This window comes from Manihot esculenta, chromosome 15 (assembly GCF_001659605.2).
Source record: "Manihot esculenta cultivar AM560-2 chromosome 15, M.esculenta_v8, whole genome shotgun sequence".
NCBI lineage: Eukaryota > Viridiplantae > Streptophyta > Magnoliopsida > Malpighiales > Euphorbiaceae > Manihot > Manihot esculenta.
The window spans coordinates 2,997,519-3,010,518 of record NC_035175.2 but is presented as its reverse complement, the minus strand read 5'-3'; the positions used below and the strand labels follow the sequence as shown (position 1 = coordinate 3,010,518).

Here is a 13,000-nt window from a genome sequence, read left to right as displayed (position 1 = left end):
CAGATTTCACTTAAAACCACCTCATGGCATCTTCTTTTGTCTCCCTGCTAAATTCCAAGACAGGAACTTGCATGTTTTGATGACTACCTCGAGAATAAAACAGAAATTCATACCCGCATGGTATCACTGAAGTTGCTCAAGCACCTTAGAATCATTGCCGTCAATTGAACGCAAATTGTCTGCTTACAAGTTAGAATCGTTATAGTAAGAGAAACAAAGGAGTTGGAGGGAGAGATGGACTTTTTTTAAGGGGAAAAAGATATAAATTGCAATAAATGAGGGATTTTGCGATATTTAGGCTTGTGGGCATTTGGTCAGTACTTGAATCAGTTAGTTTAAGAAGTATTTTTCACATGCCTTGGTTTAAGGCTGTGGGCTTGATTTTTGAAGTTTTCTTTACACTCTTATAAGGAAAAGTTTTCTAAACTATAGCTTTATATGGTAAGATTTTTTATAATTTTGAAAATTTAAATTTTTTTTTAATTGTTTGGAAAAATAAAATTTTTTTAAAGATATTCAAAAGTTTTCAAGAAAAAACCTTCTCAACTTACTCTCTTCTCAAAATACAAATTCAAAATTTTTAAATCTTAAAAACAATTTTTTTACCTTTAAAAACTTTCTCCTAAACAGAGAGTTAGGTTAAGCTAGTGTGCGCTTTTGGGGTCTGCTGCTATTGTTATATTTCTCTTAAATGGATACGGCCACAGCCCTTTGCCTTCCAATTAACTTTATTGTTAACATATCAAGGTAAAAAGCACGAATAAGGGTAAAAAGGGCAGTTCACTTGCTAGCTTCCAAAAACGGCATCCCGTATCGCGTCATACAAATTGCATTGCCTTTTCAAGCAGCAAGAAATGAAATGCTTTGGTAAAAAATTGCTCTTATTAGTTTTCACTCGCCTTCCCTTTTCGCGCCAAAAGGATAAAATTACCAACCCTCCACTTTCACAGCGGGAGAGGGAAAAACTTTCGCGCCAAAATTGTTACCTACTATAAAATCAATTCCCCCAAATCCTCTCCACTATCTCTCTCTCTCTCTCTCTGTTTCTTCGTTTGAAACAGAGATCTTTCGTTTTTGCACTTCAATTTCTCTTTTTCCTAATCAATTCTCTTTTATTAATTTAAAACATGGAAATTCTTCCAAAAGAAGAAGAAGGGGAGGTCCGTAAGATACCCTCGTACGATTCTGGCACCCACGACGGCGCCATCGCTGTCAAGCGTGCTGTTACCAGCACCGGCGTACGGGTTTCCATCGAAATCAAGCAGGAAGGGTCCCAGGAGCTGGAAGCATCCACCTTGAAAGCGGATACAAGGGTGAAAGAGGAGGTCACAGTAGAAGGGCCTGATACCCGTAAGCAAGAAGAGAAGCCAGAGAGTAAGTTACCTATATTTCCAGAATCCTATGAACCCAAGGAAGGGAAATCTGATGGATTTAAAGAAAAGTGTGTAGTGAAAGAAGTGAAGAAGGAGCCAGAGGATTTAGAGATCAAAGTTAAAGAGGAGCCTGATGTCTGCAAAGCAGAAGTTAAATTAGAGAGTAATCAACCATTCTTTTTATCAAGTCCTAGAGGCATGCCATTTAAAGAATACTGCGAATTCACAGAAAGAAAATCTAATGGGGGTACACAAAATGGTACAGTAAAAGAAGAACCTGACGTGGTTGTTATGGAGATGCCAAGAGTGCTGTTTGATCGTTATAGTAGGCGTCAAAACCCTAAGAACGTGAAACAAGAAATGGTTGAAGATACAATGATTAATGGTATTAAAGTGGAGGATGGGGATTTCCCAGAAGAGGCAGATTGGTACTTGGTAGGAAGGACGATGGTTATTGGCCTCTCGACTAGCAAAGGTAGGAAATTGGTGGACAATGAAATAGTCAATTTTGTCTTTCCCAATACAAATATGAGATTTAACTCGCAGTGGATTGTTCGCTTCTCTACCAAACGATATGGAGAGGTTAGCTCCAAGTGATGGTTTTGTTATTTTCTTTTTCCAAATTTAAATTTGATATATGTGCATTTAGATTGTTCCTTACTGTTTAATTGTGAGTCCAAAATTTAGATTGGTCGGCTTCCAATGGAGTGGTCAAAATGTGTTGTTCCACTTGTAAATTCTACCAAGGTTAAAGTTCTTGGACGGTGTGTAGCTGCCCCACCAAGCCTTCACATCATGCAAGAGATAATGTTGTATGTGAGGTAAAATTCTTATATTTTCTGTCTAAATTCTTTAATTTGCATGTAGCTAGGTAATTTTCTTCTATCTGTTTGGGAAATAATTCTCCGGGTGTGATGTGAATTATTTATTTAATTAAGTCGTTAATTATTTGTCTGTCTGGCAGCTTTTATATTCACAAGTCAATTTTCACGGATTTGGATAAATCAACACGGAGGCTAGAAACCACTTCAAATATTGATTCTACGATTCATCCTCTCCTTACTCTGTTCAAATTGTTGAAAATAACACCATATCAGAAGGTTCTTTTCTTTATCCCCTGTTGATGATAATGCCTATGTATTCCCAACGTTCATGACTAAAATTAACTATCTTGACATGTATTTTTCATTCAATCAGGCGGAATTCACGCCCGAGGAGCTTGATTCTCGAAAGCGCTCACTGAATCTTGAAGTACGTTGGTTTATGCGCTGCTATACTTTTTTTTTTCATTGATTTCAGAATCCCAATTGCTTGAACACACGCACTGATATGAATCCCATTAGTACCACAAGTTGCTTGATAACTGGAGTGACGGGAATTTAAAAGAAAAAATCTATGAACTTATTTTAGTTTCTAATGAAAATTTACATTGGTTTGTGGACCGTATTGTAGCATAACACAATGGAGTCACTTTTTTGGGTGCTACTGTTGCTGGTATATGTGCAATTTCAAGCTTGCAGATATATAGTAGTGCACGAATGCCATGGTAAAAATTTAAGCTTTGTTGGTCAAAACAGGGAGAGGATGAAGCTGCAGCAATGTTATCTTTAGCAAAAAGGAGAAAGGGTTGCCAGCAATATCCAGAACCAAACAAAGATGAACAAGCTATTTCAGAATCATCTCTTAATAAGCTTGTTGGTGCTGCGGAGATATATAACTTAGAGGTACACTACTATAAATGACATTTATATTTATAATAATTATATTATTATCACTACTACTGTTTTTGTTATTATTATTATTATTATTATTATTATTCTCATTATTATCATTAAGGTTTACATGAGGGAAGTTGGTTTTTTTTTTTTTTTTTTTTTTGGGGGGGGGGGGAGGTGGACCTATCATAAGATTGTGCATGCGGGAGAGTGGGTGCACATGAAATATTTTAACTATATGGTTGGTGACTCAGCCACATCATCTCTCTGATGCTTACTTCTTAATTTTGTAGGAGATGGAACCCCCAAGCTCGCTAATTTGCCAGCTAAAGCCTTACCAAAAACAAGCACTCTACTGGATGTCAGAAGCAGAGAGGGGACTTGATGCTGAGAAAGCAGCAGAAACTCTTCATCCATGCTGGGCAGCGTATCGTATATGTGATGAGTACGTAAATTCTAGTAAAACATGGACAAGCGCGCACCACAAATTTTGTCATGTTGCAACTAGATTTTTCCCAGTAAATTTAATAACATGATACTTAACGAAGCCTCCTTGAAGCAGGAGGGCTTCCTCAATCTATTTGAACATCTTCTCTGGAGAGGCAACCACACAATTTCCAACTGCAACACAGATGGCCAGAGGAGGAGTGAGTTTTGTATATATATATCCTATAAAAAAATCATATGGGACCGACATTCACCTGTCTCGGATCCGCGATGGACTGGGTCCATCTTAGAATTTTCCTTTATATATTGCTCATTTCACCAAATTTAGTATATATATTTATTTCGTTGAGATTGGAGTTTTCTATTTTGTTATTGTGTTTTGGCCTTGGGGATCGGGAGTAGGGATGTGTTATATTATCTGATGTCGTAAAATACCTTTTCAGATTCTTGCGGATGCAATGGGTCTTGGAAAGACCGTGATGACAATTGCTCTAATACTTGCAAGACCTGGAAAGGGAAGCACTGACAGCCAAGAAAGCACAAATAATAAGAAAGAAAGAACCTCGTCTAAGGCAAAGGGCGGCACTCTTATTGTGTGTCCCATGGCTTTGCTAGGCCAATGGAAGGTGAGTTTGTCTCTTCTGGTCTGAGTTGAAGAAAGTGAATTGTATAGAGGAATGCTTAGTTTTGCCTCTACTGCTCCATTTGCAAATTATGATATTCTAAATAACAGAGCACTAGAAAAATGCTTCTGATGGGTCAATTAGTAAACCGATGTTATGGATATTAGATTGCAAAACACTGCTGTTACTTGCAAGGTATCTTATTATGTACTTCTAAAATCTCAGGATGAGCTTGAAACCCATTCAGAGCCAGAAAGTATTTCCATTTTTATTCACTATGGTGGTGAAAGAACGAACGATTCCAGGATTATATCTGGATATGATGTAGTCTTGACAACATATGGTGTTCTGGCAGCAGCATATAAATCTGTAAGTACATGAGATCCTGCATTGTAGCTGATTTGTTTTTCATGTGGATGGATTTAATAATCTATTACCTTTCCTCTTTTCTTCAGTTTCTTTCGTAGTGATCACACTTTTTCTTTTACTTTCCAGTCTCAGCCTTTTTCTTGCAGCAAATAAAAATTTCATTATATCTAATGTAGGACTTGGAGAACAGCATTTTCCATAGAGTAGATTGGTATAGGGTGGTCTTAGATGAAGCTCATAGCATTAAATCCTGGAAAACAGTAGCTGCTCAAGCTGCTTTCTCATTGTCCTCGCACTGCCGGTGGTGTCTCACAGGGACACCTCTTCAGGTCTGTTTGCTTGCCCGTTCGGTGCACTAATTGCTTGAGCGTACAAGATCCATGAAAAATGTGTAATCATCCCTCTAGCTTAATATTATCATATCGACGTAGCTATTTCGCGGTCACTGCTATTTCTTTTTCAACAACTTATGGTTTCAGTCCGAAATTTTATGTAATTGTGGAACTCTATTTCAATTGCAACAGAATAGCTTGGAAGATCTCTACAGCCTTCTATGCTTCTTGCATGTCGAACCTTGGTGCAATTGGGCATGGTATGATATACATGTCCCTTATTGTTTCGGTGTAAAAGAAAGTGGCAGTTGAAAATTTAGCTAAGCTGCATTATTGCCTCATCAATTGCTCGAGCTGTGCAATTGTTGGAATAGTGCTACATAACATAAGCATACTTTTCTTTAGGTGGAACAAGTTGATTCAGAGGCCTTATGAAAATGGTGATCCAAGAGGATTGAAGTTGATCAAGGCTATTTTGAGGCCACTAATGTTGAGAAGAACCAAGGATACAAAGGACAAAGCAGGAAGGTGATAATCGGTTTTCTCAACCTTCTTTTGACTACTATTTTTTTTCGGAAGCAAAATCTTTTGTCAGCATTCAATGTTTGGTCTTTTGTTTCTAAAGCAAAATCCTTTGTTATTTTCTGTGTTTGGTAACGTGATTCAGGCCCATACTTGTTCTTCCGCCAACTGACATTCAAATCATTGAATGTGAACACTCTGAAGCTGAACATGATTTCTACGATGCCCTTTTCAGAAGATCAAAGGTGCCTAATGATTTTAGAACATAAATTTGCATGTTATTGTCTTATCATCGACCAGCATTTCAGTACTTGTAGTTGCTTTAATATATATATTCAATTCTATCAGCAACGAAGGTCTAATTTTGGTTTGTTTAACATAACAGGTCCAGTTTGACCAGTTTGTGGCACAAGGGAAGGTTCTTCACAACTATGCATCTATTCTTGAGCTATTACTTCGATTAAGGCAGTGTTGCAACCACCCATTTCTTGTTATGAGGTGGGAGTGGAGTTGCAGATATCATTAACTTGGAGCAATCCTTATTCTGTTTATATTTCTTGTTTCTGATTGGTTTTAGCATATGCAGTCGAGCCGATTCACAACAGTATGCAGACTTGAGCAAGCTTGCAAGAAGGTTCCTGGAGACAAATGCCAATTCTGCTGCTCCAGGACAGACAGGCCCCACCAGAGCATACGTTGAAGAGGTTGTTGAGGGCATCCGACGGGGTGAAAATACTGAGTGTCCCATATGCATGGAGTATGCAGATGATCCTGTGCTCACTCCATGCGCACATAGAATGTGCAGGGAGTGCATCCTGTCGAGCTGGCGAACACCAACAACTGGGTTATGCCCAATTTGCAGAACTGTGCTGAAGAAAACTGAACTCATAACATGCCCAACAGAGAATAAATTCCGAGTTGATGTTGAGAAGAACTGGAAGGAATCTTCAAAGGTCTCAAAGCTCTTGGAATGCTTGGAAGGGATTCGCAGATCAGGTTCTGGTGAGAAAAGCATTGTGTTCAGCCAATGGACTTCTTTTCTGGACCTCCTAGAAATTCCATTGAGGAGGAGAAGAATTGGGTTCTTGAGGTTTGATGGGAAACTAGTGCAGAAGCAAAGGGAGAGGGTGTTGAATGAGTTCAATGAAACCAAAGAAAAAACGGTGAAGCATATTACAATTTACAAGTGCTTTAGCTGTTGACAGTCTGCTCCTTGGTTAAATAGCTTGTTTAACAACCTGCTTCTTTTCTTTGATATATACCAGGTAATGTTGATGTCCTTGAGAGCTGGTGGGGTTGGCCTGAATCTAACAGCTGCCTCCAATGTCTTCTTAATGGTAATACTTTTCACATCCCACGCTTTTCTCTACTGAAAAAGTAGAACACAAAAATTGCCCTCTCCTAATGTTAAAAGTTTTGTAGGATCCGTGGTGGAATCCTGCAGTGGAGGAGCAAGCAATAATGCGAATTCATCGCATAGGACAGAAGCGAACAGTTACTGTTAGAAGATTCATTGTTAAGGTGCGATTATGCTTCTAGCTTCCAACCCCCTGAAAATTTAAATATATGCCAAACGTGTCAAGTCTTGTCCAAATACTTTGTGACTAGAGTTCTAATTGATTATACATATGCTCGACTGAGACTCCATTTTACACAGCTTGAGATTCCTTGTTCGTGTTTTATTTATTGAAACGCAAGGAAAACGGCCTAGGCCAATACAAACGAAACAGCTTTATGTACTGGGATCCAAATTGAAAATTAGACGCAGCCTGATTTAGTTGAATAATAGGATTAGACTCGAAAGCAACTTATTTCATTCTCTTTGACATATCCTTGTTGAGTTCATTTAACTAAAAGGTCCATTTACATTTATTAATGATATGACAGGACACGGTGGAAGAACGGATGCAACAAGTTCAGGCAAGGAAGCAGCGGATGATTGCCGGTGCCCTTACAGATGAGGAAGTTCGGTCAGCTAGGATTGAAGAACTGAAAATGCTTTTCAGATAAATTAATTCCCAATTACATGATTATTGACTATTTTAGGTGACAAAGGACGTTTTTGCTAGAGAAACATATATGTACATTCTAATATCTAGCGAAGGCCAATTTTGTAAATCAATGCTACTTTCTCTAACTAATGGGTAAATAGATAATCTCCTTCGTCACCTATTACAATGCTAATGACAAATCTACCCTTATCCAAAATGAACACTAGAATTGAAAATGGCCCACGAATGATGCCAAAGTGTTTGTCATTAAGCTGAAGAAAGAAACAGATAAGCACAAGCCCAACAGCAAATGTGAGCCGAGTAAATAAAGGCTTGGAATGAACCACGGAGACGTGATGCAAGCCGTCGGATTGGGGATTAGATGATTGGTGGAGACTGGAGATAGAAAAGTGAGACCAAATATCATAAAACGTTTAGATGAAGCAAAAATAAAGGGAAGGTCAAAATCTGGAGGAGTGGGGAATTGGGAGTTGTAGAAAGCCCCGCGGTTTTTCAAGTTAGTTGGGGTCGGTTAAAGGAAAAGTGAAGCAAAGCAGCAGCTATTTTGAGTTTGAAGAGTCAGAAAGCCAACTCAGACGCTGACACCCCATGCCTCCCATTCCGGCGTATTATTTTGGATCCTATGCTCTATTAAGCTCGGCTTGGCTTTCTTGGCTTCAACGGATCAAACTGACAACTTTTTGCACAATATTCCATTTTGATTTTATGTCGGATTAAATATTTTTTTTGACCTTTCTCCACTAATTGAAACCTTTTTCTACTTTCATATGATTTTTTAATAATTTTTTTATCTTTTATTAATGCTAGGTAATATGTGCATATGAAAAGGAAAAAACGAAAAAAAGACAACTTTCCATCAATAAATCTTTTTAAAAAATAGTTCTGTAAAAACAAAAATGTATACATCTAATCACAATTGATGTATCTTGATGGTAAACCACTTAAAATTGATTATGAAAATTTAAGAGTCAAGTAATATATTTTTTTTCTCACTTTAAATTTTAACCGTTCATTTTTAATAAATTTCAGCTGTCAGCAGCCTGCTTCTCCACTGCTCTATTTCCTTTCTTTACCTAATAATAACAACTTATTCTCTATTCTTGAAATTAAATATATGAATAAAAAAATATACAGCTTGTGACACCATAATTCGAGCATTATAGCAGACAACTCCATGCCGGAGGCCTCCCCCATCGCAGCATCTGGAGCATACAAAAGATGATTCTCAATATAAACGAGTTATCTAAATGAATGTGCAAGATACTTGGCCGGGTAATTAGCTTCTCTTGGAATACTCTTCTATAACTTCTCAATCCAAACTAAGAAGTCTCTTCATGGCCTCCACAAATGGATGAAAGTTCTTAACATTTTCATGGATACAATCAATGGCCTTCACTGTCTTTATCAATCCCAAAACCCAAGTTGATTATAGCCCTCAAATAAAACTTTGGTCTCAATACCTTCAACTGAAGTTTTTCCTAAGTTAGCAACAAACTTACTGTCCATGCGCCATCAAGGTTATGCAGGAAATTGGCAAAAAAAAAATACACAAGAAACAGTCCCTGAAATCCAAATTAGAAGAATAAATCACATTCCCTGGACATATACATGTCACGAACACGTAGATCAATGACTATGCATAACACTTACAAATAGAGTAAGATATCTTCTTCAATGTTATTCATTAATTAGCATATGTGCATGCATCTAAAGAGTATAAAAAGCTCGAGTTTGTTGAAACTCTATTATCTTACAATTACTTTTCGATTTTACAAATAGTGGTATAATCCTCTATTTATAAGGCCATCGTGTATATACACTTTTTATTGAAAAAATAATCATTTTCTAATTTATATTGTATATTATTATCTTTTTAGATGGAGAAATTTAGAAGAATCGTCACAAATAATCTTACAATATTCGTATTGATATTTATTTTGTAAAACTTTCGCCCATAGAAATTTTTTATTTGGTTACAGTTTCTACTCAAGATTTACTAAATGAGTTAATTTTCTCTAATAATAGGCTTAATTATTACAATAAAAATCCTTCTTTTCGGTCATTTGCATTTTAATCTAATAGTTTTAGTTTTAGCAAAATAGTTCACAATTTAAAGAAATATTTTGCAATTGAATTTGAGAAATTCCCAAATCCATATTTTGAAATTTATGTTGTATATATCAAAATGCCACTAGTACCAGTATACTCTCCCAAATTTAACTTTAAAATTTGATAAAGTGTTGTAAATTTTTAAAAATTATGGCATGATGTTAAAATTAAAACTATCGGATAAAGTGCAAATTGTAAAAAAGGCAGGAGATTTATTTTTTATACTAATTTAGGTTAAATAATAAATTATTTTTAAAAATAAAAAATTAATATTTTATATTAAAACTTACATTCATTTCATTTAAAAAACAATTAAGTCTCATTCAAATTAGCGTCATCTGAAAATGGAAAGTATTTTATTTATTCACAATTCGCTAGCTAATAATTCAGTCACACCAAGCCGCAGTACATCGGTAATTTACGAAATATAAAAAAGAAGGCTTTAGAGCCGAGCCGAGCCGAGCGACTCTTCTTACCTCACCTGCCTCCTTTATATATATCCTTTGTATCTTCGCTATCCCTTCATTTCTCTTCGCACACCTTTTGCCAAAGAAAATTTCTCTTCACACACGCCATCAATTTTAAATCCTAAAATCTCCTCTCTGTTTCTTTTAATCTCTGTTACTGTTCTCATCTTCCTTACATGGCCGACATCTCCAGGAACAGAACCTCAGCCTCTGCTTCGTCTCCTGCGCAGCCCAGTCGTCTTCAGCGCCGGCGACCGGCGTCCTTGCAGATCAATCCTCCCACTTCCTCCTGCTGGAACACCGCCATCCCTCTCCTGTCTCCTCTTGTTACTTCACCTATCGCGATAGATCAGATGGCGGAAATGAACCAGCAGCAACCGTTGCAGCATCGAAATCAAGGAACGGAGCCGGATAAGCCTACTGTGTTCAAGAAGTGGCAGCATCCTGCTGCTCCTTTCTGTTGTGAGCCTGCTCCATTTGGCCCTAAGTTTTTTGTGCCTGTATAGTTATGGAAAGGAAAGAGGCGTTTAAAATAATTACATTTTTAGGGTTTTTTTAGACCTTCACCTAACAATTGTATACAGAGCTTGGATTTTATGTTCATAGGATTAATGCTAATCATTTTTTCTTCTTAATTATTCCTCCTATTTTCCTGTTAATTTTGTTTTTGATTTTTCGTTTAACATCCAACTTTATTAAAATTGAATGAGCAGAAATATCACTAGGCTATTAATGATATACACAAATGATTTAAAAGTATTATCAGGTCTCAAATTGATATAATCATATCCTAATGATTATTGTTAAAAGAACCAATTAAACTAATACAATTATTTTGCGTAAACAGAAAGACCTAAACGTTACTGTTAATTTGCTATTGGTAGTCAACAGAAAAACTGATTGTGATAATGAAAACATTTGACCAGAATCCATAATAACTGATTATATAAAATACTATAGTTTATGGGTTACCAAATAAAATGCTTGAGTACACCGACAAAGACAATTTATCTTCAACACCTTGGATCTGATCTTATTTGAATGGTCATACACCAACGTGATTTATTCAAAGAAACAAAAAGCATCTTACACATAATATAAATAATTTTAAATCCCAGAAAAATATTCTGTTATATATATGTAGATATTAGATTTTGCATTTGTATGGATATAGTTTTTGTAACTTAATTTAAAAGAGATAAAAGGAGTGGTCTTGAGTGGCCAAGTTCTGTAAGCAATAAAATTAATAATGTAAAGCAGAAGAGAAGAGAAGAGGAGTTTATGGTGTATACGAAAGAGGAGGTGTAGCAGATTATTAAAGGGAAGGGAGAGGATTGTGATTGTGAAGAAAATTTTGATTCCATGACGCAGCTGTCGAATTACAGCCCACAAAACAGAAAGTCCTATGGATTACAGATCATTCACAGTTGGACCCTTGGATTTTCTCTTTTACCGCTATACTACGTTTCCCCGTATTCTCTTGTCGCTTATCTTCAACTCTAGTCAACTTTCACTCATTAAATTCTCTCTCCCTCTCTCTCTCTCTGCATAGTGACCCTTCTCATTACATTTCTCCATCTCCTTACTAGGTTTCTTTGAGGTACAAAAATACATGGCCTTCACTTTCCGGCTGTGCATTGATCATCCCCACTCCATGCGGCTTATAGATAAATCTTCTCTAATATGATCATTCAATATCAATTCTTCTCTAGTTATTATGATATCTTATTTTAATGCCACAATTTAATAACAAATATATTGAAGAGAAATTCTTCCTCTTGCTCAACTCTAATGGGAACCATGATTATCAAAAGTTTGCTATTAGGATGGTCCATAATAAATTGAAATGAAAACCCCTGTTCCACACACATCTCATTTATTCTCCAGGGTTCGATTCTAGAAATAGATGTTTCTGACAGTTTGATTATTCAAACATTAAATAATAATAATAATAATTATAATAATAAAAGGTCAGCCTCCACAAGCATATATATATATATATATATACACACGGAATGAATATATTTCTTATTTCTGACTATTTAGCGCGTCTAGAACCATCTATTTTAAATAAATCTCTACCAAAAACTAACGAAATCAACCTCTTTGAGTCAAATTTTGCACACAGATCTCGCAATATATAGAAGTTTCGACATACATACATAAACATCCATCCTCCAATAGTAACATATATTTTATTGGGCCGTGGACTATGATGCATGGATTGGTCTACATGGGCCATTCATCTGACCCAATTAAAAATCATACTTACTATTATTTTCTTTTTCTATTCATCTCTTTGGCTGGGGTCAAAATTCCCTATTCCCAGCCAACTTTAGACTCCAGTTGAGAACACATCCATCAATTCAAAAGCTCGTAACTTTGAAGAAACAACAACTACAAAAAAAGAAAGGTTGATTATTGATAGGCATAAAGCCTAAAGTTTACTAACAAATAAATAATTGAAAATCAACCCACATGCTTTATTATAAATTGCGTAAATCCTAGAATGGCCCAACCCCTTCCTCTCTTTTCTTAATATTTTATCTTGTTTATATATTCTCCACTCAAATGTGAGTCCAAACACAAACCTACGTCTACGTGCAGCATCATGGCGGGAATTTGTTAGCATCAACCGGTACTTTTCGCCCACTCTCTCTTTTTTTTTTTTTTTCTTTCTTTAGGAGTTAGGCCCCCACCAGACGCAAGAATTACGTATTGTGTTTCTCTGATGTGGGTGGGTGGATTGATGAAGGGGTCCCCACGTGATTGCCACATGCACTACATGCCAAAGGGTCACCTTCATTATCCTCAGACTCCTAAACGCAATGGCTGTTTAGTTGAACCAATACTGCTTAAGAGCATATTCAGTTCAACGAAACCAACTAATGTATATGTAAATTGTACTTCTTTCTTCTTCTTCTTCTTCTTCATCTTCCATAAAAGTTGGGATGGAGATGAAAGGGTCATCATTATACGTTGTCCTTGTGCTTGTGCATGTGGAAAAAGAAAAGAGATGATGGACCAAAAT

General features: G+C 36.4%; 2 protein-coding genes across 2 annotated transcripts; both read left to right on the top strand.

Moving 5' to 3' along the window:
- Positions 1-1,012: 1,012 nt before the first annotated feature.
- Positions 1,013-7,501, top strand: LOC110601721 (DNA repair protein RAD5B). Its single transcript, XM_021738983.2, has 18 exons — positions 1,013-1,955; positions 2,061-2,194; positions 2,338-2,473; positions 2,571-2,624; positions 2,951-3,097; positions 3,382-3,533; positions 3,651-3,735; positions 3,979-4,161; positions 4,384-4,527; positions 4,704-4,856; positions 5,052-5,119; positions 5,265-5,387; positions 5,527-5,626; positions 5,767-5,879; positions 5,968-6,544; positions 6,647-6,718; positions 6,804-6,902; positions 7,269-7,501. The coding sequence occupies exons 1-18, from the start codon at positions 1,128-1,130 to the stop codon at positions 7,389-7,391; spliced, it is 3,291 nt and encodes a 1,096-aa protein (XP_021594675.1). The 5' UTR covers positions 1,013-1,127; the 3' UTR covers positions 7,392-7,501.
- A 2,530-nt stretch (positions 7,502-10,031) lies between these two features.
- On the top strand, positions 10,032-10,604 carry LOC110601733 (uncharacterized protein At4g14450, chloroplastic). Its single transcript, XM_021738999.2, has one exon. It carries the CDS (start codon positions 10,146-10,148, stop codon positions 10,473-10,475), a length of 330 nt encoding a protein of 109 aa, XP_021594691.1. The 5' UTR covers positions 10,032-10,145; the 3' UTR covers positions 10,476-10,604.
- Positions 10,605-13,000: the final 2,396 nt, after the last annotated feature.

Coding starts and splice junctions, on each gene's coding strand:
- LOC110601721 (XM_021738983.2), top strand. CDS start 1,128: ATGGAAATTCTTCCAAAAGAAGAAGAAGGGGAGGTCCGTAAGATACCC. Junction 1,956..2,060: donor CTACCAAACGATATGGAGAG/GTTAGCTCCAAG, acceptor TCCAAAATTTAG/ATTGGTCGGCTTCCAATGGA. Junction 5,120..5,264: donor CCTTGGTGCAATTGGGCATG/GTATGATATACA, acceptor ACTTTTCTTTAG/GTGGAACAAGTTGATTCAGA.
- LOC110601733 (XM_021738999.2), top strand. CDS start 10,146: ATGGCCGACATCTCCAGGAACAGAACCTCAGCCTCTGCTTCGTCTCCT.